General features: G+C 49.6%; 1 protein-coding gene across 1 annotated transcript in view; it reads left to right on the plus strand.

The window, feature by feature from the left end:
• Nucleotides 1-27,419, plus strand: part of CACNA1H (calcium voltage-gated channel subunit alpha1 H) — a gene marked incomplete at both ends in the record, with an annotated part of 234,841 nt that overhangs the window by 149,187 nt on the left and 58,235 nt on the right. The window contains one exon of the mRNA XM_080619099.1: nt 10,351-10,763. Within this exon, the coding sequence (XP_080475225.1) occupies nt 10,351-10,763 (413 nt within the window). The remainder of the gene's footprint in view (nt 1-10,350; nt 10,764-27,419) is intronic.

Below are 27,419 nucleotides of genomic sequence, written 5' to 3' on the forward strand. Positions count from 1 at the left end.
CTGATGGGACTCTGCACCTCTGATTTTCTTCTTGGCAAGGAGAAGGTTTGGAGGCAGACCCATGGTCACTGTAGGGTCTTGATCTGTGCTAGTCCTCAGAGGATGCGTGTGAGGACAGGAGTGTAGCAGAGCTACAAGTCTCAAGCTTTCCTTCCCATCTTTCCCTATGAGCAGAAGTGAAAGACTAACTGCTACTGCAGATTTGGAGTTCCTTTCCATCCGAATGAATGAGGAGCATCTTGGTGATTCTTTTGTACCCCTGTCCCACCCCTGTGTGTCAGACTGCAGCACTGTTAGTGTAGTTTTCTCTCCCTTCACGTATAAATCACCCACTGCTGGAGTTGCGGTTGCAAGCAACGCTTAGGTTTCTATTTTGCAAAATGTTTCCAGTTCTCCTGGCTGGAGATGAAGAATGAAAAATAGAGTCTGAAGCCCTCAAACAGTAAAAAGTCAAAAAAATCTCGCGTCTATTTTTCTAATCTCTTTAAGGCAAAGCCATCATCTAGTTTTTTCCAATGTTTTCCAAAACTGTTTATCTGCGTGTGCATGGACACAAATATTTATCCTAGTGATGTACGTGCTGAAAAAATACCAAGCCTAGCTTGGGGGGGGTCACAGTAAAGGTTGCTTTGCCAGATAGGTTAGATGGCTTGTCTTTGTTCGTTTTCTTATTATTTTACTTTTTAAGTAACCAGACAAAAGGGTAAAGTGGTTTGTTTATAAAAACTGCCTTCAGCCAACATTTCTCTAGGCTTGGGAGCTTAGCAGGAGGGCAGAAGGGGGCGAGGTTAGTTTGCAGCCTTCTTCTGTTGTTAAGCAAAGGCTTCATATGAATCACTGGTTCATCTTTCGCTGTGTTAATGGTGGTTGTTAGGAGGATGCATGTGTACCTTGAGCTAAAAGCCCAGGTTCTGCAGAAGTCTGCGAAAACAAGGATGAGCAAAAGAGCTGCTCAAGTTCGTGGTTTGGTTTTTCATGCTTCCAAGGGGATCTGCTGCTGGGGTCCTCTTTAGGAGAAGAAAGCCCCAAATCTCAGCCCCAACTTCAGGGCCACTTCACTAACTTAGGAGGTTTTCACATAGCCTGTGGTGTTTCTTTAAAAGCCGACGGTTAGATGGAGTTGCTATTAATAATGCATGGTATCCTCTTTTTACAGAGGTATTTCAGCTCAGAGGATGCCAAAATGCTTTAAACAAATCTCCTGAAATTGTTTTGTCTCTCTCAGAAGTGTGCTCAGATCTAGGGGAAAGGGTGTATGCCGCAGCTCTTGGCTGGGGAGCAGCAGCTTATCTGGCACCCTGAGGAGCACAGGGGCTGAGAAGAGGAGTAAGTCAGCCAGGTCCATCTGAAGGCCCTGTCACACAGTGTGTCCATGCCTAGCTCTTCCCCTTAATAGCTTTTTCCAGGCTCTTCTTCCCCCTCCACCACACCAACAGGATTCACTTCTGCATCGCAACCACCTTTGTATTGCAGGGGTGATGGATGTGTCTTCCAGGCTTCAGGAAGATCTTAGGTGCCAAATAAGAGAGCTCCTGAGTGTGTAGCTCTGCCAGGCACAGCTCCCAGTTCATGTTTCTCCATCCCAGCCTTGGAGCCATGTTAACACACTACCCTGTGCTCAGTGGGGAAGGTGAGGTGTGCTCACAAGCTCACCCAACCCTCCTGGATTCAGCTTCTTTGAGCAAAAAAAAGAGCTATTTCACTTAATCCTCTCTCTATTCTTACAAATCACCAAGTAGGGTCTGTTCACTGCAAGACTTGTGCAAGGAGAGCGCACAAGTGATAATTGAGAGCATTAAGGAGGCATTAGCAGCCAGGGTACTCTCAGCCCCAGCTGGAAACAAGGTTGGTGTCTGCTGGGAAAGATGCAATTGTGGGAGAGAGTATTCTCTTCCCTTCTTTTGTTGTGGAATTGAACAGGCCAAAGTACAGCCTGTTCCTCCCTGTTCTCGTGCCCTGCAATGCTGCGAGGTTATTTTAGCAGGCAGCCAAGGAGGCTCTGGTATTTTGAAGACATCTGCGGCGCCAGTGTTTTTCATATGATTTTTTAACACTTTGATAGCATTAAAAGACGTCTGGCAAAGCCCACTACCTCTGCTATCTACACTGCTATGGCTGTGCTGCGGCATTTCCTGTCAGATGGGTCCTGATTAGAAATGCCGTGTTAATGTGTGGTGCTGCTTGAAGCTTGAGTAAGGGGGCAACTTCTTCTGATCCTCCTGGTGCCCTGGGTGTAATGACCAGGAGGAGGATGGTCCTCTCCTGCAAGGCTGCTTTGAAGGCCAGTGATAACCTGAGTGCCATTCACACAAGGAAAAGGCATTTTGACTCTTGTCATAACCCCATTTTCAAGCTAATGGGGTGCTTTTGTTTGCTGCTTTCTCTTGAAAGATGTACTCAGGCAGGAGTGGCTGAAATCAGCAGCATTACTGCTGGGATTGCTCCAAGCTCCTGGGCCCAGAGCCAGGAGCATCCATTGCCTTTTGCTTGGTCTCCCCAAAACTGATCCAAATGTCCCCATCCAACCTTCAGACAGGGGCATGTTACAGGGGAAAACTGTCTCCTTACCCTCTTTCCTTGCATCTCAAGGAAAGCTTTCATTGATGCTTGAATGGTGTTTTATAGGAAGGATCCCATTCTCACAGTATTGCATTCATTTTGTGTTTTTTTCTGTCATTAATGTCTGGTTCCTAAATAGGAGGAAACAGAATTCAGGTCCTAACTATGAAGAAGTAAAACCCAGCTTCCGTTCCACCCAAACCAGCCTCATCACACTTGTCCTCCCCATCCTTGTACCCAGGCTCCATGAGGGCAGTCAGCCTTTCTCCTCACACCATAGAACATGTGGCTTTTAAAAAAAAGCATGTTTTTTTTTTTTTTTAAAAAAAAAAACATGTTTGCTTTTAAAACACCCTGAACGCTTGCTTTGCCTCCAGCAAAGAATCCACCTGAGCTTTATTAAAGGCTGAAGGAGGGACGAAGGAGACTGAAGGGACTACGTGACTCTCCCAAGCTGTGATCCGTGCTCTGTAGCCACATTTGGTCCATTTCTCCCTCTCCCTCCTCATTATTAGCCAAATGGAAGTGCTAGCTAAATTGGGTGTAACAGCTTCATAGCGCTCAGATCACCACTAATGATGTTAGCCTGGTCAGAGATAATCAGAACTAATTGAAAGCGAGAGGTGTGCCAACCGGTCCTCCCTCAGCAGCAGAGCACACAATGGCTCCTGAGCTCTGTGCAGAGCAGCCCCTCAACACCATGTCATAGAATAGTTAGGGTTGGAAAGGACCTTAAGATCATCCTATTGAACCCCCCTGCCACAGGCAGGGACACCCCACACTAAACCATGCCACCCAAAGCTCTGTCCAGCCTGGCCTTGAACACTGCCAGGGATGGAGCATTCACAGCTTCCCTGGGCAACCCATTCCAGTGCCTCACCACCCTCTCAGTAAAGAATTTCTTCCTTATATCCAGTCTAAACTTCTCCTGTTTCAGTTTGAACCCGTTACCCCTTGTCCTGTCACTACAGTCCCTGATGAAGAGTCCCTCCCCAGCATCCTTGTAGGCCCCCTTCAGATACTGGAAAGCTGCTATGAGGTCTCCACGCCGCCTTCTCTTCTCCAGGCTGAACAGCCCCAACTTTCTCAGCCTGTCTTCATACGGGAGGTGCTCCAGTCCCTGATCATCCTCGTGGCCTCCTCTGGACTTGTTCCAACAGTTCCATGTCCTTTTTATGTTGAGGACACCAGAACTGCACACAATGCTCCAAGTGAGGGCTCACGAGAGGAGAGTAGAGGGGCAGGATCACCATGTCCATGGATGGGGTGGGTGTTAAGGCTTGGCGAGAGGGAACAATGCTGTAAAGCAAGAACTTCTTGGTAAGATGGATGGTTAAAGGGTGTACCAAAGTCTTATTTGAGAATGCGGCAGAAGATGCTCTGGACAAGTATAAGGTGAAAAAAGGGGCTGTCCACCATGTTGAGGTGGGAAACGGGGCTGTCCACAATGTAGAGGTGGGAAACGGGGCTGTCCGCCATGTGAGGACAGGAAACGGGGCTGTCCGCCATGTTGAGGCGGGAAATGGGGCTGTCCGCCATGTTGAGACAGGAAACGGGGCTGTCCACCATGTTGAGGTGGGAAACAGGGCTCTCCACCATGTCGAGGTGGGAAACGGGGCTGTCCGCCATGTTGAGGTGGGAAACGGGGCTGTCCGCCATTTTGAGGTGGGAAACGGAGGTGTCCGCCATGTTGAGGTGGGAAACGGGGGTGTCCACCATGTCGAGGTGGGAAAAGGGGCTGTCCGCCATGTTGAGACAGGAAACGGGGCTGTCCACCATGTTGAGGTGGGAAACGGGGCTCTCCACCATGTTGAGGTGGGAAACGGGGCTGTTCACCATGTCGAGGTGGGAAACGGGGCTGTCCACCATGTTAAAGTGAGAAACAGGGCTGTCCACCATGTTGAGGTGGGAAACAGGGCTCTCCACCATGTTGAGCTGAGAAACGGGGCTGTCCGCCATGTTGAGCTGGGAAACGGGGCTGTCCGCCATGTTGAGGTGGGAAACGGGGCTGTCCACCATGTTGAGGTGGGAAACGGGGCTGTCCACCATGTTGAGGTGGGAAACGGGGCTGTCCGCCATGTTGAGGTGGGAAACGGGGCTGTCCACCATGTTGAGGTGGGAAATGGGGCTGTCCGCCATGTTGAGGTGGGAAACGGGGCTGTCCACCATGTTGAGGCGGGAAACGGGGCTGTCCACCATGTTGAGTTGGGAAACAGGGCTGTCCACCATGTCAGGACAGGAAACGGGGCTGTCCGCCATGTCGAGGCGGGAAATGGGGCTGTCCACCATGTTGAGGTGGGAAACAGGGCTCTCCACCATGTCGAGGTCGGAAACGGGGCTGTCCGCCATTTTGAGGCGGGAAACGGGGCTGTCCACCATGTTGAGGTGGGAAACGGGGCTGTCCACCATGTTGAGGTGGGAAAAGGGGCTGTCCGCCATGTTGAGGTGGGAAACGGGGCTGTCCACCATGTTGAGGTGGGAAACGGGGCTGTCCGCCATGTTGAGGTGGGAAACGGGGCTGTCCGCCATGTTGAGCTGGGAAACGGGGCTGTCCACCATGTTGAGGTGGGAAACGGGGCTGTCCACCATGTTGAGGCGGGAAACGGGGCTGTCCACCATGTTGAGGCGGGAAATGAGGCTGTCCGCCATGTTGAGACAGGAAATGGGGCTGTCCACCATGTTGAGGTGGGAAACGGGGCTGTCCGCCATGTTGAGGTGGGAAACGGGGCTGTCCACCATGTTGAGGTGGGAAACGGGGCTGTCCGCCATGTTGAGGTGGGAAACGTGGCTGTCCGCCATGTTGAGCTGGGAAACGGGGCTGTCCACCATGTTGAGGTGGGAAACGGGGCTGTCCACCATGTTGAGGCGGGAAACGGGGCTGTCCACCATGTTGAGGCGGGAAATGGGGCTGTCCGCCATGTTGAGACAGGAAATGGGGCTGTCCACCATGTTGAGGTGGGAAACGGGGCTGTCCACCATGTAGAGGTGGGAAACGGGGCTGTCCACCATGTTGAGGCGGGAAACGGGGCTGTCCACCATGTTGAGGTGGGAAACGGGGCTGTCCGCCATGTCGAGGTGGGAAAAGGGGCTGTCCACCATGTCGAGGTGGGAAACGGAGCTGTCCGCCATGTTGAGGTGGGAAACAGGGCTGTCCACCATGTCGAGGTGGGAAACGGGGCTGTCCACCATGTTGAGGTGGGAAACGAGGCTGTCCGCCATGTCGAGGTGGGAAATGGGGCTGTCCACCATGTTGAGGTGGGAAACGGGGCTGTCCACCATGTTGAGGTGGGAAACGGGGCTGTCCGCCATGTCGAGGTGGGAAATGGGGCTGTCCACCATGTCGAGGCGGGAAAAGGGGCTGTCCACCATGTTGAGGTGGGAAACAAGGTTCTCCACCATGTTGAGGTGGGAAACGGGGCTGTCCGCCATGTTGAGACAGGAAATGGGGCTGTCCACCATGTTGAGGTGGGAAACAGGGCTGTCCACCATGTCGAGGCGGGAAACGGGGCTGTCCACCATGTCGAGGCGGGAAATGGGGCTGTCCACCATGTTGAGACAGGAAACGGGGCTGTCCACCATGTTGAGGTGGGAAACAAGGATCTCCACCATGTTGAGGTGGGAAACGGGGCTGTCCGCCATTTTGAGGTGGGAAACGGAGGTGTCCACCATGTCGAGGTGGGAAATGGAGGTGTCCGCCATGTCGAGGTGGGAAACGGGGCTGTCCGCCATGTTGAGGCAGGAAATGGGGCTGTCCGCCATGTTGAGGTGGGAAACGGGGCTGTCCGCCATGTCGAGGCAGGAAATGGGGCTGTCCGCCATGTTGAGGCGGGAAACGGGGCTGTCCGCCATGTCGAGGCAGGAAATGGGGCTGTCCGCCATGTTGAGGCGGGAAACGGGGCTGTCCACCATGTTGAGGTGGGAAACGGGGCTGTCCGCCATGTTGAGTTGGGAAACGGGGCTGTCCACCATGTTGAGGTAGGAAACGTGGCTGTCCACCATGTTGAGGTGGGAAACGGGGCTGTCCGCCATGTTGAGGTGGGAAACGGAGCTGTCCACCATGTCGAGGTGGGAAACGGAGCTGTCCACCATGTTGAGGTGGGAAACAGGGCTCTCCACCATGTCGAGGAGGGAAACGGGGCTGTCCGCCATGTTGAGGTGGGAAACAGGGCTCTCCACCATGTCGAGGAGGGAAACGGGGCTGTCCGCCATGTTGAGGTGGGAAACAGGGCTGTCCACCATGTTGAGGTGAGAAATGGGGCTGTCCACCATATCGAGGCGGGAAATGGGGCTGTCCGCCATGTCGAGGTGGGAAATGGGGCTGTCCACCATGTTGAGGTGGGAAACGGGGCTGTCCACCATGTCGAGGCGGGAAACGGGGCTGTCCGCCATGTTGAGGCGGGAAACGGGGCTGTCCGCCATGTTGAGGTAGGAAATGTGGCTGTCCACCATGTTGAGGTGGGAAACGGGGCTCTCCACCATGTCGAGGAGGGAAACGGGGCTGTCCGCCATGTTGAGGTGGGAAACAGGGCTCTCCACCATGTCGAGGAGGGAAACGGGGCTGTCCGCCATGTTGAGGTGGGAAACGGGTCTGTCCACCATGTTGAGGTGGGAAACGGGGCTGTCCACCATGTTGAGGCGGGAAACGGGGCTGTCCACCATGTTGAGTTGGGAAACAGGGCTGTCCACCATGTCAGGACAGGAAACGGGGCTGTCCGCCATGTCGAGGCGGGAAACGGGGCTGTCCACCATGTTGAGGTGGGAAACAGGGCTCTCCATCATGTTGAGGTGGGAAACGGGGCTGTCCACCATTTTGAGGCGGGAAACGGGGCTGTCCACCATGTTGAGGTGGGAAACGGGGCTGTCCACCATGTTGAGGTGGGAAACGGGGCTGTCCACCATGTTGAGGTGGGAAACGGGGCTGTCCACCATGTTGAGGTGGGAAACGGGGCTGTCCGCCATGTTGAGGTGGGAAACGGGGCTGTCCGCCATGTTGAGGTGGGAAACGGGGCTGTCCACCATGTCGAGGTGGGAAACGGGGCTGTCCACCATGTCGAGGCGGGAAACGGGGCTGTCCACCATGTCGAGGAGGGAAACGGGGCTGTCCACCATGTTGAGGCGGGAAACGGGGCTGTCCACCATGTTGAGGCGGGAAACGGGGCTGTCCACCATGTTGAGGCGGGAAACGGGGCTGTCCACCATGTTGAGGTGGGAAACAGGGTTCTCCACCATGTCGAGGTGGGAAACGGGGCTGTCCGCCGTGTCGAGGTGGGAAATGGGGCTGTCCACCATGTTGAGGTGGGAAACGGAGCTGTCCGCCATGTTGAGGTGGGAAACAGGGCTGTCCACCATGTCGAGGTGGGAAACGGGGCTGTCCACCATGTTGAGTTGGGAAACGAGGCTGTCCACCATGTCGAGGTGGGAAATGGGGCTGTCCACCATGTTGAGGTGGGAAACGGGGCTGTCCACCATGTCGAGGTGGGAAAAGGGGCTGTCCGCCATGTCAAGGTGGGAAATGGGGCTGTTCGCCATGTTGAGGTGGGAAACAGGGCTGTCCACCATGTTGAGTTGGGAAACAGGGCTGTTCACCATGTCGAGGTGGGAAACAGGGCTCTCCACCATGTTGAGGTGGGAAACGGGGCTGTCCACCATGTTGAGCTGGGAAACGGGGCTGTCCGCCATGTTGAGCTGGGAAACGGGGCTGTCCGCCATGTTGAGGTGGGAAACGGGGCTGTCCACCATGTTGAGGTGGGAAACGGGGCTGTCCACCATGTTGAGGTGGGAAACGGGGCTGTCCACCATGTTGAGGTGGGAAACGGGGCTGTCCACCATGTTGAGGTGGGAAACGGGGCTGTCCACCATGTTGAGGCGGGAAACGGGGCTGTCCACCATGTTGAGGTAGGAAACGGGGCTGTCCACCATGTCAGGACAGGAAACGGGGCTGTCCGCCATGTCGAGGCAGGAAATGGGGCTGTCCACCATGTCGAGGTGGGAAACAGGGCTCTCCACCATGTCGAGGTGGGAAACGGGGCTGTCCGCCATTTTGAGGCGAGAAACGGGGCTGTCCACCATGTTGAGGTGGGAAACGGGGCTGTCCGCCATGTTGAGGTGGGAAACGGGGCTGTCCACCATGTTGAGGCGGGAAACGGGGCTGTCCACCATGTTGAGGCGGGAAACGGGGCTGTCCGCCATGTTGAGGCGGGAAACGGGGCTGTCCACCATGTTGAGGCGGGAAACGGGGCTGTCCGCCATGTTGAGGTGGGAAACGGGGCTGTCCACCATGTTGAGACAGGAAACGGGGCTGTCCACCATGTTGAGGTGGGAAACGGGGCTGTCCACCATGTTGAGGTGGGAAACGGGGCTGTCCACCATGTTGAGGCGGGAAACGGGGCTGTCCACCATGTTGAGGTGGGAAACAGGGTTCTCCACCATGTCGAGGTGGGAAACGGGGCTGTCCGCCATGTCGAGGTGGGAAAAGGGGCTGTCCACCATGTCGAGGTGGGAAACGGAGGTGTCCGCCATGTCGAGGTGGGAAACGGGGCTGTCCGCCATGTTGAGGCAGGAAATGGGGCTGTCCGCCATGTCGAGGCAGGAAATGGGGCTGTCCGCCATGTTGAGGCGGGAAACGGGGCTGTCCGCCATGTCGAGGCAGGAAATGGGGCTGTCCGCCATGTTGAGGCGGGAAACGGGGCTGTCCGCCATGTCGAGGCAGGAAACGGGGCTGTCCGCCATGTCGAGGCAGGAAACGGGGCTGTCCGCCATGTCGAGGCAGGAAATGGGGCTGTCCGCCATGTTGAGGCGGGAAACGGGGCTGTCCGCCATGTTGAGGCGGGAAACGGGGCTGTCCGCCATGTCGAGGTGGGAAATGGGGCTGTCCACCATGTTGAGGTGGGAAACGGGGCTGTCCACCATGTCGAGGCGGGAAACGGGGCTGTCCGCCATGTTGAGGTAGGAAACGTGGCTGTCCACCATGTTGAGGTGAGAAATGGGTCTGTCCACCATGTCGAGGTGGGAAACGGGGCTGTCCGCCATGTTGAGGTGGGAAACGGGGCTGTCCGCCATGTCGAGGCGGGAAATGGGGCTGTCCGCCATGTCGAGGTGGGAAATGGGGCTGTCCACCATGTTGAGGTGGGAAACGGGGCTGTCCACCATGTCGAGGCTGGAAACGGGGCTGTCCGCCATGTTGAGGTAGGAAACGTGGCTGTCCACCATGTTGAGGTGGGAAACGGGGCTGTCCGCCATGTTGAGGTGGGAAACGGAGCTGTCCACCATGTTGAGGTGGGAAACGGGGCTCTCCACCATGTCGAGGTCGGAAACGGGGCTGTCCGCCATGTTGAGGTGGGAAACAGGGCTCTCCACCATGTCGAGGAGGGAAACGGGGCTGTCCGCCATGTTGAGGTGGGAAACGGGGCTGTCCACCATGTTGAGGTGAGAAATGGGGCTGTCCACCATGTCGAGGCGGGAAACGGGGCTGTCCGTCATGTTGAGGTGGGAAACGGGGCTGTCCGCCATGTCGAAGCAAAAAACGAGGCTGTTCGCCATGTGGAGGCGGGAAACGGAGCTGTCCACCATGTTGAGTTGGGAAACAGGGATTTCCACCATGTAGAGGTGGGAAACGGGGCTGTTCACCATGTCAAGTCGCGAAACGGGGCTCTCCACCATGTTGAGGCGGGAAATGGGGCTTTCCGCTATGTCGAGACAGAAAACGGGCTGTCCACTATTTCGAGGCAGGAAACGGGGCTGTTCGCCATGTTGCGGCGTGAGGTGGCTCATGGCGCCCATCTCTCCTTGCAGGCCTGCGGCGGACGCCTAGCCGGCTGTCAGGACTGAGCGCAGCTTGCCCACTGCCCAGCCCCCCGGGCGGCACCCTGACCTGCGAGCTTCAGGACTGCCCCTTCTGCGCCAGCCTCCTGGAGGACCCTGAGTTTGCCTTCAGTGAGTCCGACTCCTGCGACTCCGACAGCAATGGCGTCTACGAGTTCACCCAGGACCTGCGGCACGGCGACCACAGGGACCAGCTCCAGCAGCAGCGGGGCAGGAGGAGGAGGAAGAAGAAGAAGCCCAAGGAGAGGAACAAGGTCACGCGCCTGTGGAAGGCTTTTGGCAGCAAGCTGAAGAGGATCGTGGAGAGCAAGTACTTCAACCGGGGCATTATGATCGCCATTCTCATCAACACGCTGAGCATGGGCATTGAGTACCACGAGCAGGTGAGTGAGTGACTGGCCTGAAGAGCCTTAAGGGCTTCAGTGATGGTGTGATGTTTGAGGGTGACTCTGTTAAAGCCATGCCAGAGGAGCAGCAAGCACTTTGCATGCAATTTGGGAACACTAAATGGGGCTGAGGGCTTGATGCTGTAGATGTGGGATGAGCAGGAGCATCCTTCTATGTGTTGAAAGGTGGCTGGCAGCGCTGCTGAGGTGTGAAAGGTTTCCATGTCTGTGTTAGGACACGGCTGAAAGCCTGACTGCTTAAGTTGTCTGCTGTGTATTATTCGCACGAGTGTGAGTTGTTCTGGTGGAAGTACCCCTTCAGTCTGGTTGTGGTGCATAGTGGACCTTGTAGTGCACATAACCCATGCAGAATTTCCTTCTTTGATCCTAGATCTTTAGATAAAGTCTTAAACTGTCAGGCGATGCTGAAAGCAACAAAGGAAGTTTCTTCCTGAAGGCTTCAAAACTTGTGATTTGATCGTGTAGGGTGCAGGTAGGTCTCTTTTTTAAGTGTTTAGAGGGAGGAAAGAGAAATCATGCTGTTCCCAGTATTAGTCTGAACATGGCGATGGCAGAAAGCAGTGCTGATAGCTGAAGACACATTGTCCTTGCTGCTGGCTGATGAGAGCTTGAGGGGCTGTGCAATGGGAGAGGGATGTGAGTCATCTGAGTGTCTCCAGTTGGTCACTCTGGGGAAAGCGATGCTTTTCTGGGCTTTTCTTTCTTGGACAAACTGGTTATTTTCAACTGTTTTCTCATCAGGATGTGCTCTGGGATTTCTCATGCCACCTCTGTATCAGGTGCATCCCCGTGAGGCCAGGAGGTCCTCATACTGATCTTCTGTGAGAAGGATAGTCAAAGGTTCATCCACTGCTCCCCCAAAATCTCCATTGCATGATCAGGACCAGGTCAAGGTTATTTATAAACCTATTCCTCCTCTTTGCCTTGCTCTGTCTGCTCAGGAGTGAGGAGGAACGGCAGACAGAGTACCAAAGTGCTTCGTACCACAGTACCAAAGGTTCTCATTTTCTTCTCCATTTCCAAGCATTAAGTCCTGCCTGGAACCATGGCAAACAATCCTCCAGAGTGCTGCTACTGTATTTTTTCTCCACTTGTGTACTTTAAACGCACATATTCTGTGCTATCTGAGATGGTTTCTTTCAGAAAAGCAAGTACTCAGCTAAAACACATGAACCTTAGCCGGGCAACGATAAATTAGTTCACACTTACAGCAGAGACAGTCCAAATCCAACAAAGAAATAGCTGTCGCTGTCAGCTTTCTGTCTGGTTAGTTGTTCCACAACAAGTTTTAAAACTAGAAATATACCTTGTCAGTAGCCTTTGAATAGACCATTCATTCCTCGAGGCAGCTCCATTTCTGCATGGATACCCTTTTGTCAGGCGGATACAGCTTTGTCAGTCCTTGGATATTGCCATGACGGGTGCTAGGGGAAAACCTTAGGCAGGTAGAAAGCCCAGGGATCACATGGAGTCTGTCCACAATCACTCATATTAAGGTAAATTGTGGTAATTACATCCTTGCTGCTAACAAAGGAAAACTGTAGCCAGCAGGTTTATGTTGGATTTTACCTTGTAAAAGATTTGCTTTAAACCATCTCAAAGCCAATGGCAATAAAGATTCTGAAGCTTTTGGCTACGGAGCATCAGTCTCCTGCCAGCTTTGCTCACGGGCACTGCCCAGCGTGGGCCCAATAAAAAGGGAGGAATTTTGAAGTGAAACCTGTTTAAGTTCCTCCACATGCCTGGCTGCAAAGTGTCTCTGGTCGCAGTGGGGGTACCAAGCGTGGAGCTGTCACAGCCCAGCTTTGAAACACCTCACCCAAGCCCTGTCTTGTCAACAGAGTGAGCTCTGGCATTGCCAGAGTCTGGGGCACTATCCGAAAGCAATAGAAAATGGCTCTACGCTCCCAGACTGTGTGGCATGAAAGTCTGGGCCTTCTGTGAGCAAACCAGGGTGACTTCAGACCCTGCAGCCTTCCTCATGTGAGAACTGACTGCGAGACTTAGAGTGAGGGGCTGGCTTTGCACGGAGATGAGAAAGAGACAGCTGAGTGAAGCTGTCACGAGCCCACAGTGGGGTGCTGGGTCAGAGAGGAGGTGAGAATGGCTGGTTTTGGGTATGTCATGATTCTTGCCAGGAAAAAGCAGTTTAATCACGGCTTTCAGGTTACTGAGTGATGGATGCTGCCCAGTCACTCCGTATCTCTGATCAGAGCAGGTATTACAAGGTGTGAGCCTTTCCACCAGATGTGGATGTTATCATAGTCTCCTCCACCTCCTAAGGGCAAACCTGAAGGCCATTCCCCAAGTGCTATTCAAAGCCTCTGTGTGTGTGGGAGGGGTTGGAGGGTACTGAACAACATATGGTGTGGAAGATAGAGCAGTGCTAGTCCTTGCTGTGTTATCTTGCCTTTCATCCCGGGGCATAGCATCGCTCTGCAGAGAAGTCTCACAGAGCCCTCTTGAGGCAATCGAGCATTATTGTCCGTATCTTCCGGATGAGGAAATCGAGGTTGCCCAGTGCCAGGCTGGAGGCAAAACTCAGGGGGCTTTACTGCTTGTAGCCACAGGACAAGGGGTATGTTGTGTAGTAGCAGAACTTGGCTGACAAAACAGGGAGGTGGTCTGTGTCTGCACTGCTGAAGTCCTGGATGTTATGTTGGTGAATGAGAGAGATCTATGTCCAAATCCCCTCAAGGCTTCAGTATGTGTTTTTATGGGAATTTGAAGCTTGCAGCAGCCTACTCACATAGTTACTCTGCCTGCTCTTGGCTAACATTGCTGGCATCACCCCATTTAATGTACTTGATTTAATTTGATAATAATAATTTATTAAATTAATGATTTATTAGTTTATTATTAAGAATAATTGAATGCACTTAAGTTAATCCGTGCCTGTTTAGGCAAGTTCCTATCCTATGGCTAAGGTTATGACCGCTGTAGCAGTTCTTAGACTCCTGAGAAAGATGAGTTGATGCTAGAACTGCTTTGTACAGGGCTGTCCTTTAGCAATCCTGCTCTCCTCAGAGGCAGATTGAGGATTTCAAGGCAGCACAGTGGGGTTGTGGCAGGAGATCTGGGTAGCAGGAGGCAGCTGATGATGCAAAGTAAGTTTCTTTGGGACTCTAGTCACTAGCAGCAATCCTGCAGAGCACATTCATGGGGTTAACACCAGCTCTGGCTCCAGCTGCCAAGCTGGACATGGATGTTGATTAGGAGTTTACATGATGCTCTAGTTAGCAGCAGCAAAACTGGTATTTCAGAGGTTAACTGCCTGGTTTGGAGTTCTCTCGTTCTTCTTCCCCTCCTCTTGTGCTTTACTTATTTATTTGTTTCTATCCAGCACAAATAAGCACTCCCACAGATGAGAAAAGCCAAGTACAAAGAAGAAGGCAATCTTTGCATTAATTTTCCAGACCATGTCAGTACATCAGATGATTTGGTACGCATTCACTGCAGCTGACAACTCTCCAGAGTATCCGAGAATGTGCCACGGCACTGCAGCAACCAAGCAGGAACAGTGCACTCCAAAAGCATGACCTCTGCCATGTCTTTGGGACAGTGGGGAGAAATGCCTGGTGCAGGCAGGTCCTGTTTCAGGAGCTGTTGTTTCCGAGTGCCTCTCTGCCACTGAAAGCTAATGCCTTTTTGTCTCAGAGTCAGCTCCTGTGCATGCTTCACTGACTGGTCTGAAGAAATAATTGCTGTTTCTTTGTTCTGCCTTGACTCCCAGCTCCCTGATTGTCCAGTACAAGGACAGATTCCTGTTCATTTGTCCAAGAGATATGCTAATGTTATATCTGCAGAAGGATGAGCCCTGAATTCATCCATGAGGACCTCTGGTTTAAGTCATGAGGAGAGACCCCCAGTTGGCTTCCCAGAGGAATTTGCAGAAGTAGCTGTTGATACTTGTAATGATTCCATATAAAAAGCTCAATTTACATCAAATGGCACTAGAAATGCTATTTTATATTCACTTCTCAGAAGAAAAGTACAAATTAGTATTTGTTCTAAGCTATTGCTGTTCAAAGAGCTTTTAATTGCTTTTCTGATCCCTCAGCCATGGCAAGTTTTGTTCAGAGCAGCTGTCTTTGGAGTAGTTGGAGCTGACCTTGGTGAGCACCCAGCAGACCATTGCTTATCAGTGTAAGAGAATATTGGTTCTGAGTAGCACATTTTATTCTTATGGAGTAAAAGTAATTCTGTGTGATTTAAGGTAGCACCAGCATCTCCAGTGACGTTCTCCTTTAGCATTTGTCAATTTTGGCTTGAAAAATTGCTTTGGCGTGGAAAGCTCAGCACTTAGTCACAAAGCAGAGGAGAATCTTTCAGCAGTGGTTGAAGCAAATTGCTTAATCCCTTTTGAGTTGTGAGTCAATAAAATATGATCCTGATCTGAGATTCTCACTTTCAGCTAGCAAAACTTGTTTGCTCTTCCAACTTGCATGATCCAGTTTTAAGAACTGACACATTGGCTGGACTTGAAGCAAACAGATTCCCCCAGCCCAGACTGGGGTGTGAAAATTCATCCCCATGTGTTTGTGCTTATTGCATAAATGATGTAAGACTCTTTCTGCCCTTAGTAGTCCTTTGGTTTATGTGTTTGGGCTTTGTCAGCTGGATACTTGCTCCCCCTGTGAGGTCCCAGCAGTAAGTAAATGGTCTTCATCAAGTGTTGGTTTGGTAGGACCATACACACTGGGTCTCCTGACCAGAGCAACAGAAATATGCCTAATTCAACAAACAACTTGTGGTAACCTGAATTCTGTCTCTCCCTCTTGGAAGGGAAGGGAAGAGAAGGACTTTATCTGGTGACCTTGGGGAAAAGAGGAGTGTTTCACATCCTCTTCTGTGCCCCAAGATCACATCACCTTTATATAGGCCCCCTTTTCTGCATATAGCCACTGTGTCAGGACATCAGCAAACCTGGCAGCAGCTCTGGCATCCCCTCTGGACAGTTCAGGCTGCAAGGCTTCTGCTCAGAGCCAGCAGCAGCTCAGACATGAAGCATTTACACCTGGCAAGGTGTCATTCCTGTGTTAGAGGGATTCAAGGATCAGAGGTAAGATAGCGGGAAATGATGGCAAATGTTTGCAGTTAAAAGCCAGGTGTCCTGGCTCAGGGCTAGATCAGTCTGCTGTCATGGCAAAGGATATAAATCACATCCTATGGGGAGCCTACCATGAGTTGTGTTCATGGAGCCTTCTCTCTTGCTCTCTTCTGTAATTTCACTGGCTCCTCCACTGCTCTGTTTTCCTTCTGTTGGGTTGTATGTTCTTGGTATATTTTTTTTTACTATATAAGGGAAAGCCTACTAGAGATTCTTCTATTCCTCTGCCTCCTACCAGACAGGAACAGCACCTCTCCAGAGTACAGAAACTGAGTGTAATAACTCATTTGAGTGCTGACATACTGAGCAGTCAGGGGAGATCAGGAGAACAGCAGAGCTAGGCGTTGCAAAGGGAGTTTGCAGTCTGAGCTGGTTCCTATAGATGTGTTCATAAGCCTAGGGAAGAATATTAGGAAATTCCCAGGGGAACTGTAGGCACGTTTTACTACCACCAATGATTCAGTTCCTTCCCCTCACTTACGCCATTAGTTGTTCTCGGTGTTGAGGGATTGGCCATATAAATCACATCTGCTCTCTGCCGAGATGAGACTTCTTAAGCAAGTGATAGTAATGTGCTTCCCAGCATAAGTTTTTGCATGGAGATTGGAGATCTGCATGGTACCAGTAACAGACTCACACCATGCAGGACTCTCTAGCTGTGTTTCTTCCATCTGGGTCATGCAGTGAGTCAGCTGAGAGTCACGGTGCCCTGCAAGGCTTCCACGACTGAATCCATGAAAGCCCCATGCTTCATAAACATACATGATGGCAATGGGTGACTATATATAGAATGTAGACAGATTGTTTGCATTTCAACTGGCAGGTAAAATAAACCAAGTGTAATATAGCCCCGAGAATGAAAGCAGAGTGCACTTGCCAGCTGCATTTCATCACAGAAATGTGCGTAAATCACAGCCACGGGCAGCCAGCTTCAAATGTTGTTCTGACAATGGCTCTAATGTGCTCCAAGGCAGGGAGGCTTGACACAGCTGGACAGCAGGGTGTTCACTTTCTGCAAAGGGAGACTGCAGTGAGAAGGGGGCCTGTAATGAAGTAGGTGGCTTTTACAAACAAAGAGTGTGGTGTTGCATTGAGCCTGTGCCTTCCTGCTGGCCAACGGCTGAATGCTTTTCATCTGGGAGTGGGTTTGGTGAGGGGAGGTTGGCTTTGATCAGGTAAGCAGGCTTTGGGGTGAGCATGCTCCCTGCTCTAACACCTTTCTACGTGGCAGTACCTTGCCTGAGCAATGACAAGATACAAGTTGGAGAAAGAGCTTGAGCATTTGGTTCATGTCAGCTGTGCTCAGTGGCTCCAGAGACATCGTGGTGTTGCAGGCAACATGCAGAGCCATAGCCGGGTCCCTCAAGCAGCCTGTGTGGCTTTGGTACTGCACGTGGCAGCAGCTTGCCAGCCTTCTGGCTGCCTCCATGAAAGGCAGCTGGGCTGCAGGGACAAGAAAGGGTTAAGAGAGAACAGCATAGGAGGAAATGCAAAAGACTGAGCAAGACAAACCAACTGATGGGGGCAGGAAAATGTGCTTAGGCAAGGCATGGGAGAGGATCATGCCCTGGAGTGGCAGGAAGCAAGGAGCAGCTTGGTTTGCCTCAGGAGCTTCAGGGAGGATGCAACTGGTCATCTACCAGGAATGCCACCTCCCATGTTAGCTGAGGCTGTCTCCTTGTTTCCTTACACTTCCCCAGTCTGTTCGCACCCATCTTTTGTCTTCTTGGCTTTTCTGTTCCACAAGACAAGGATTGCATTTTGTACTGTGTACATCACCCCCTCTATGTGGGGCTCCCAGGCAGGGTCTGATAGATGTTATTACAAGTAATAATAACAGTGGAAACAGAACATTGCACTTCTGGCACTGGTTTTTATGCCTGGAGGTTGCAGGTAGACTCTGTGAAATTGAGTTTACAGCCCAAACTCAAACCAAATTCAGCAGGAATGTAACACAAGGGGATATGCAGATAGGAGGATAGGAGGGTGGTACATGATGGCGCTGTGCCAAGGACTAAAGGTGTCTATAGATTGGTGGTTCAGCAGGCAAAGGAAATAGTCACATTTAATTTAATACTTTTGTGCATTTCCAGTCACTCCCTGTGGATGCTTTCTCTGTCACCTTGGAAGATACAGAAAGACTTAAAGATAGATTTAATGGAGAAAATATCAGGAAGGTGCAGAAAAGACAGATATGCCATACCTGACAGCAAAGGGGGTTAGTATTTGGCAGTACATATGAAATGATGGCAACTTAGAAAGCTCTGTGTGGAGATTCAGTGGTATTGCTGAGGTGTCCTGTACACCAGCCTTCTCTGGGTACCTCAGAGCTGAGAGGCTGTCCTCATCAGCAGGCAGAGGATTAAAGATGCTCGGGGTAGTAATCTGCCTCCTTTCACCAGAGGAGAACCACCACTGCAAGGAAATGAACAGGTATGTTTACTGCTGCTGTCAACCTGAGCCATGAATTTTCCTCAGGGTTGAACCAGGGTTCTCCAGCTGGGACAATGAGATTTTCCAGAATTATGAATGAAGCTTTAAATGTCTTCTTGAAACCTCCTCCTGGATCTTTTGTTACAAGATTAGGATGCCTTTTTATAAATGCTTTTGAGAGGTGGGCAAGAGAGCTGCATCTGAAAGGAGTGAGACTCTTACTCCAAACTGAAGGAGCTTTGGCATGCCTGCATGCATTCTTTTCAAGCTCTATTTTTGTTTGCTCTGTCTGGTTTACAGCCTTAAAGACAGCCTGACTCCCAATTTGGGAAAAACAGTCTGTGCACAGGACTTGTAGCATCAGTGGTAAAGCTGCTAGAGCAGAGAGTCTGCCACTGAGGAGGATGGAGCATTAAGACCACTTGGCTTCTTTCCCCCAATGAATGCATCTCTCAGTTTTCCCTCCTGCCTGATGCCTGTACAAATTCAAACCTGTATTTGTCCCATAGCACAGACAAATCCAGAGCTTTGCTATAGTGTCCCTGGAGAAAACAGCAGAAAGAGAAGTGTTTTACTTATTTTACATACTCCAAAGGGAATTGACTTTGCTGCAGAGACAGATCCTGTAGTTCTCTGACTCTCGGCATGACTATACATGGACTTGTCTACGCTTTAGTGTTAGTTTGGATTGAGGTAGTTTATGAAGCCAGAGTGTGCTGGCTTCTCCTAGGAGCTCTATCTGGAGCTTGGTGATGGGACCAGGGGAGCAAAGCCCTGGCTTTTTGCTCCTCAGCTGCTCCTTGCTTTCAGACTTATCCAGGGTCAAGGCAGAGCTTTACAGCTCCAAATCCAATCTGTAAGAGGAAATAAACCACAGGGAGCTTCTGGATATGGGAGAGAATCAGTTTTCTTTTTGTTTGCAAAGGGTTCGGAGGCAAAACTTAACGCTATCAGCATTGTTCATCACTGGTCAATGCTGCCTGGGAGCACAAACAGTTTAAAGTCCTTTGTGTAAGCCAGTTTCAGGCAGAGCATCTGAAGGCAGCGTGGGTTGCTGGGCAATTATCTCATTGCAAATGGCCTGTGTTATGGGGGCTGTATTACAGAAGATCTCTCACTTGTGCTAAGGACTCTCAAACCTGCCAGAATAGGTCAGCATCTTGAATGTCTTTAAAGCAGAACTGCTAATATGATACGTTGGAGGTCTGGCAGGTGGGAGCTGATACATGTGCCAGAGTACAAGGGACCGAACTGCAGAGCGTGGAAGTGCAGGGGGATTCAATGCCAGAAATCCCAGTTTATGCCAAGGAGCTGCAAATGCCTCTGAAAGCCCCCAGAGCCAGAGGTGAGGGGGGGCTGGCTTCTCACTTCCTCTGAGGACAACATAGAATCATAGAATACATCTTTGAACAAATCCAAAACAGCATTCCTGTTCCTCTTCATGTTTCCTGCCCTTCTTTCCTTGTTTTGTCCCCTCTTTAGGATACCACTGGGATCTCCTAAGGTTCGGGCGGGAATTATGTTGTTTACATCCCTGCCTTCCCACTGCCACAGTACCAGCATATACAGATACCCTCCCCGCAAAGTAGCTGAAATCACTCCCTTGCTGTAGTGTGGGGAGTTTGATGACTGAGGACTTGTTTCTGCTCCTTCCTTTCTCATGCACAGTTCTCCCTTTTCCTGGAACAGGGATTAATCTGCAAGTGAGTGATGAACAGGCAGGCTAAGCCCAACAGACAGATACTGACCCTGCAGCTAACAGAGGAGCGGATGTTTCCCACCTGAAATTGCAGAAGTCCTTTTGTGTTTCAGAAATGATTTAATGCTATGGGTTTCCTCCCACTCCTTCCCCCCTCCCCCCCCTTGTTAGTCCATGTGTAATAGCAGAGGGTTGCATACATATTTGATTTTTTAACTATAGCATGAAATCTAAATGCTGTATTTATGGCTGCAAACTGTCACTCCTCCGCAAACATACAGTGAAATGAAGGTTAACAAGTTTGGGCTCTGAGGAAAGCATGTTAAACAGCCCTGCAGAAGACACTGTGTCATCACAGCCGAATGAGGAGCAGAGATTTTCTGAGGTTCTCGAGTCCAGGGTTATTTATCATCATCTGAACCAAATATCTCTCTAATTGTGTATCCTTGTTTGAAATTCTTGAAACCCCAAATCAAATTCTTTTCCCTTGTACAATATACACAGCAAATACAGGATACAGAGCCTGAGGGGACAGTTTAATAGTTTAAGAATCAGGTTGGCACTAGCCAGACTTGATGCAGCCATATGTTCAAATCCCAGGGGTGAGCACTCACCAGGAGGTAGGCAGTGCTCCGTACCGTTTATTGTGTGTTCACTTAAAATCAGATGTCCCATTACTGGGGCTGAAGGAATAGGCACTCTGCCTCTCCTTAGATACTCTGCCTCTCCTCCAAAGAGCAAGGATGCACTGTGCTGTTCAGTACCCCCCACCACATTTGCACTGCTTCTGTGAGCTTCCTTACTCCTGCATATGTATTGTCTGGACTTTGAAGAGCAGGTTGGTTGATTTTAATGGAGACTTGCTTAAATAAGGCAAAATAGCTTTTGGCCTTTGTTTAAATAGAACTTTGATCTGAAATGTATCAAATAGACTTGGAAATAGTGTACTTGGTATTGGTGGTCTTGTTAGAGCCTTAAGGCTTGTAGCTGTGTCTCTCTAGGGTCACTGAACTTGGGTTTGGGCTCTGCGTGGCTCAAGGTAGCTGTGATGTTTCAGCTATGTCTACAGGCCTTTGTGTCCAGCTTAGTGCCTGGGAAAAGCAGAGCAGAGCCAAACAGGGAGCTAGCATGGGTTTTGAGGGACTTGGGCACTGGTGCAGCACAGAGCTCTGATCCAGTAGGACCATATGGATAGGATGGGATGTGAAAGTTCTGTCTTAACAATGCAAATGGTGAAGCCCTCAAGACTGGTGGGGCTGGGGTGTGGGAGAGTTCAAACGTATTTCTAGTAATCACATCCTTCCTGTTGTGTGTTGTTTTTGTTTCTGAGACTCTAAAATAGACTGTGTAGGAAGTTGCAAGATTTGGACTCCTCTGCCTGGCTTTGTAGATGAAGGAGATAGAGCTGCTCTGAAAGGCAGCCAAACGCAGCTCCAATGCTCTCTGAGAAACCTCTTGATGTGTGAGGATTGCTCCTGCCTTGCAAATGCTCACATCCCTCCTTGTCCCCATCATATTGTCACCATAAGAAAATCAACCAGGCTATCCCCACCTGTATTACTGCCCCATTGCCTGCAGTTAAACTGATATTCGATGCAGCGTGTCAGTTTGGTGAATGCCTGTCAGCCAGAGCTGCAGATAATGGGGGTAAGCAGTTGTGTTCTGGGTCTCTAATTCACTCCTCACCCTCCTCTTGCCCAGCATTTGCTGCTCACCCAAGTTTTTCCGTACCAAATTCAGGACCCAGAAGGTGCCGTTCCCATTTTTTTAGCATCTCCATAGAAACCACTTTGGAATTGCAGAGTGCTTTGTGCAAATTTAAAAGGAAACTAATGTAATGGTTCAGTTGGAGCAGGTTTTGGGCTGCCAGTTGCTTAGAAGGAGTGTGTGTTTCAGTGATAAAGTTGGGAAGAAAAGCAGCAGAAGTTCTCAAAGGCAGAGATGCAACAATTTTCTGCTTTATGAGCCTAGGGTAAAGCTTTTATGGTAGCACAAAGTTTAACTGGAGATTGTTTGGAAGGAGACAGATACATTTTTTACTCTTCCATAGAAATCTCTTACTAGGAGGAGCTCTGTTTATGTGCAAAGCTGCTTTTTTATGTGCAGGCTCTCTTTTTCACCTTGTTAACACAACTGTCTCTCAGTTTGACCTCTCTTAAAAAGTTTAAATGCATATAGATTAATGTACTTTTGATGTCTGGGCTGATGAAGCACTGTGCCATCTCTGCTTAATTTTCTAGTTTACAGATTGATGCTCAGCACTACTCCTGGAGTAGCCAGGATTGGACCTAAGTTTGGTTTGCACCTGACTGATAGAAAAGTTAATTCTGGGCAGAGAGGCAGATGTGAGCAGAGGATGCTTCTATGTAGTAATTTGTGCTTCTCTGGCTCTAGCACAACCACTAAGGTGACTTTTCCACAGGGATGGACTCTGAAATAACAAAACTATCATTGACAGCAAAGGAGGAAACTCCTGGCTGTGCTCAGATGTCCAAAGGTAGCAGTGGTTTAGCAGCACCAGTCTAGGACCCTGGTCACCAAGGCAATGGCTCATTGCCATGGAAACACTTGCCACTTTCTCAAGCAAGAGCATTTGAGCAAGTCTGGATGTTTAGCAAATAATTGCTTGCGATCCACCGTGTATCCCACCCCTTAACACATTTGGGGACTAAGAAATAAAGTAACTTGACAGCTTTTCACCATGATCTCTCCATTCTGGAAACCCACGAAGAGGATTTCCATTAGGGTAGAAACATCTGAGCTCAGTTGCTTTCTCAAGGGCTCACTGATTGCAAAGGGTTGGTTTAGCTTTACTAGTTTATTAAAGGCACTACACTGGAGATTGCAACTAAGTTCTCTTTCACTCCCACTCCCTACAAATAAAACCTTGTGTTGCCTGCCTGATGTGAGAACTGACAGAGCTCTTTGGAGGCTATGGATCAGTTTAGCTTACTCTTGGGGTTACTTTTTCCACAGGGCTTGGCTGGCCCTGCTCCCAGGGCAGGGAGTCGGATCAAAGCCCTGGTGCTGATGGTGCAGTCATGAGGGCTGGTTGGAGCAGCCCTTCCTGTGTGCCTGTTCCTCATGGCTCTTGCTGTGGGAGAAGCATCAGTTCTGCTAGTCAGAGCAACACAGGGATGTGAAAAGCTGCCAGGAGAAGAACTTGAATGTGGCGTGGAGGAAGGCTGCAAAAGATATCCATTTCTTCTTTGATTTGAGCCATCACTGACAGATGTTCCCCAGGTGAAAGCAGGATGTGGGCAGTGGGTTGGCAGAGACGTGCACTTCAGTAGGGCTCTGGCATGGTTGAGCTGTCGTGGAGGAGCAGGCAGTGCAGTGAGCCAGAGCTCATCTCCTCTGCTTGGAGGGTTTCTCCTGACATCATTCTTGCACACAGCGTGGGATCAGGATGGGGGATATTATGGCAAGACAGCACTAGGTATAGCATGAGGGCCAGGCGCCGCCTGGTGACATGTGGAGGAGGAAAGGAAAGGGCTACCTGGCCCTTCACCTGAACCAGACATCTGCTGGAGAGCAATTACAGCCAGATGATAAATCAGGAGTGTGCTGCCTCCTTTACTTTTGCTTTTCTCTGCCTCACAGCTCCCCTTGAAATGACAGCAGCGCGTAATTGCGGTGCTTTGGTGTTCACACCATCACTGCTGCTGATTTGAGAGGTGTTATTAGTGTTGCCATTAGCAGTTTGCCCAGCACACCAAGGCTGAACTGACAACCTCCAAACCCAAATACATCCAAATACAATACTTTCTCTCCCCAAGCTGGAGGAGAGTTATCTCTACTCTCAGGTGTTCGGCAGTCCTACATCATCTGCAGCTTGGCACTGTAGCCTCGTAGTAGTAGTGAATTACAGTAATTTGAATTAGTATTGCTGTTATTAGAGCTAATATAATTGAACTTAGTTATTTTTAGCAGTGATTTGATTTCATTATATAAAATCGGAGTGACTAAACTTCTTTTTTACTGAATCATTTTGTTCCCGTAACAATGGCAGACTGCAATCCAGGGCATGCTTGGGGGTGAGGCATATTTCATGCCAAAGGAATGAGAAAAATGCAATGGAAAGTCATGTCCTTATTTTTGAGTCCTGTTTTCCAGACTTTTGTGTTCTTCCCCCAACATTAGAAATAAATATTACAGGAGGAACACATTGCAAAAGCACAGTTATTTATTGTAAATTTTCTTACTTGGTCCTCTGTGAATATTGATTGTGGTTTAATATCACTTCATTTCATTGGGGTTTCTTGGCAAGAAGGTGGAAATGTGGAAGCACTGGGACATCTCCAGACTCAGTGGTGGTTCCACTGAAATCGAGGAATTCTGCCAGGTGAAAATCCTGTTACTGTCTCTAAGATACAAAGAGCTGATGTGAGGAGGAACAAGAGTTGCTGAGCATTCCTGCTGGGTTGTGTTCACATTCCGTAATTCCAGGCTTTTGCTTTGTTTAATGTCCAAGTGATGTGATTATGCTGAAGGGCAGCTCTGAGTTGTAGTTCCTTTTTGACCTCTCCTGTCCTTTCTTGCCTTAGCCAAACAAATTGCTGTTGTCTCATGGAGCAAAAGGGATGATGGTGACTGTAGCAGTTATTTTTAAGTTTCTGAGTTTAAATACCTGTATTACACACACTCCAAAGCTAAAACATGGCAATGAGCTCCAAGGAGCAACTCATTCCCCTGTCTCCAGCAGAAGGGCGTTGCTCACCATTATCTACCTGCTCTGATGCAGGCTCTTAGTGAAGACATACCTGAAGGATCAGGACCCAGAAGCCTTCCTTGCCAGTCATAAGAGCACAGGCTCTGGGTTTGTACTTTTCCGTCTTTGCTGTTCCTTTGTGATCATTGTGGATGGGTTTAATTGCCACTTTAATCTGATGCTCATTGCTAAGAAGAGCGTATCAATAATTCACTTGCAAGAACAGCGTGGCAGCTCTGAAGTTCCCATCTGTCTGCTTTGGCTGCAGGCTAGAGTATCATGGGCTGTTCGCAGCATTGTGTTCTCAGGGACAAAAATGAGCTTGTAACAATTGCTTGGCTTGCTTTTAGTTATACTAGAAGGGGAGAGAAGGTGGATTTCCCTGAATTTGTTCTCCTGGCTCCTAGCCTATCTTTGCTGCAGAGCAGAGAGAAGCTGCTGCCTGTATTACTGATTTGCAGATAATCATTTCCATGCTTATGAAGCTTTTGAATCTTAAGCTCTTCAGGAGTGTTTCTGGAAGCTGCAGAGAAACTGCATCAAAGCTGAGTCTACCAAATGCAGTCCTGTCTTGGAGGACAAAAGGGCTGGAAGTTCCCCCACACCATGTCCCTAGTTACCCAGCCTGCAGTGGCTTGGGTCCTAAGAACTTAAGGTATTTTTTGGTCACAGAAATCAGTAGATGGAACTTAACTCACCTAGTCCATCTTCTTGCTTTAAGGCAGGGTCAACTTTTTCTGTGTCAGGGTTGTAAGTGATTTCCCACCTTTTAAGACAACCCCAGAAGGTGAACATCCCAAAAGGAAGCCCAGAAAGAACTGCTTGTTCGCAAATGTTTCATACGTGTTTAGAACCATGTGAGAGATTAAACGTTAATCTAGGAGTTAGGAAAAGAGCTTGGGAGTCCTGACATTTGGCATCTCATTATAGATACTAAACCTTTCCTTTGTGACCCAAGAATGAAGGCTCATTTGAGCAATACCCTGCTATTCTGTAGGATACATCACCCATTTCTTTTCCTGATGTCCACCCATCATTTTTGTTCTATCCCATGATCCTAGATCCTTAGAAAAGCTTTCCTAATCTTCTCCCATCTTTCAGTCTTCTTCCACTTAGCACTCAGGAGTCAGTTACAGCACATTGCTCAACTGTTTCTGAAGAATTATCCTCTTCTTGAACTTCTTTCCTCATCGGGCCACTTCAGCTTCCCCTCCTTGGGCTGAAAAGATGACTGAGTCGAGGTCTTTGTCAGATCCAGACTAAACATATTCCCTATCTTGTTCTCCCCACGAGCAATCCTCTATGGTGTTTTCTTGATGTGCCTCATCTCCTGATACCAGTACACAGCCCGCGCATCACGAATGTGCATTTGTCAAAGGGACTCTCCATAAAGGTCTATTAGCAAGGGATGAGTAATGGTTTGACAAAACAGATTTAAGTGGCCCCTTCTGAATCATCTTGGCAGTAATAGAGAGTCTGTGTCCATTTTTTGATTAAATATTTCCAGTGCCATTAGCTTCGGTGAAGTAAACAACTTCTATTGAGTTTGTCTGCTAATGACAACCCAGAGGCCTTTGATCTCTCTGTTATCAGAGAGCAAGGCCTGTTGCTTGGATGTGGCTAAAGATCATCTGATCATTGCTAAAGGTGCCTCTTGCAGCACAAAGAGGCTGGAAACAGTTCTTTATTCTCTCGCTGTTCATCTCCTGCCACCTTCAATGGACGTGGTTAGAACTGCCTGTGATACATATCCTCCGACTGTAGTTTGGCTGCAAGATTGCAGCCAAGAAAATCAACACTTCACCTTCGTTTCTTGAGCAGGCTCCTTGAGACAGGGCCCCTTTGTTCACATGTGTCTGAAAGGGGCTGTATTTCCATGTTCTTTGTGTGTATCTTTTCATAGCAGGGTTCACAATATTGTATGTGCTTTCCTTAAATGCTCCAGCTCTTGAAATCTTGTGACTTATCTTGTATTCCATAGCATTAACTAGAAGAAAGAGCTGGGGTCCACCTTTTCCTTTTAGATGTAAGCTATTTTCAGCCTAAATATAAAAAAGAAGGAAAAATGAAGAAAGAGAAAGAAAATAACTCGATATGAATATGCATTATGGTTTTTAATGCATGCTTTGTGATTAGCCAGCAAAGCAAAGCTGATTTCAGGCATCAGGCTGATGATTTTTGACCATTTGTTGTTGACTTCAGCACAGAAAGTGGTCAAGAGCAAACCATTTTGCAATGGGCAAGAACTGTGTGAATATAATCCCTTTTGGGAATGTTTTATGGCGAGGGATAAGCCAGATATATTGGATGAGAGTCAACACAGGCCTCGCTAAGAGATGTCACGCCTCACAGATCTGCTGCTGCTTTGAAGGACTCCACCAGCATATGGATGGGAATGATTCAGTCTGTACAATTCCCTTGGATTTTCACCAGAGGCTCTTAAAGGAACTAAGCCCATGTGGAGTGGGGTGGCAGCGTGCTTGTATTTAAGACCTGCTGAAGAGGGAAGGGCTACAAGTAACAGGTCCATTTCTGGAACACTAGGAGGTTGTCAGAGTCATCTCTTGATGTACCATGGAACATGAGGTGTCCCATGAGCTCCTGAGTGATGCTCCACTCCCAGCACTGCTGAGAGCGAAGGGGAGATCATGGCTCTCCTTGGCACCAAGCTCAGTCTGA

Source organism: Psittacula echo (genome assembly GCF_963264785.1).
Source record: "Psittacula echo genome assembly, chromosome: 5".
NCBI classification, from domain to species: Eukaryota; Metazoa; Chordata; class Aves; order Psittaciformes; family Psittacidae; genus Psittacula; species Psittacula echo.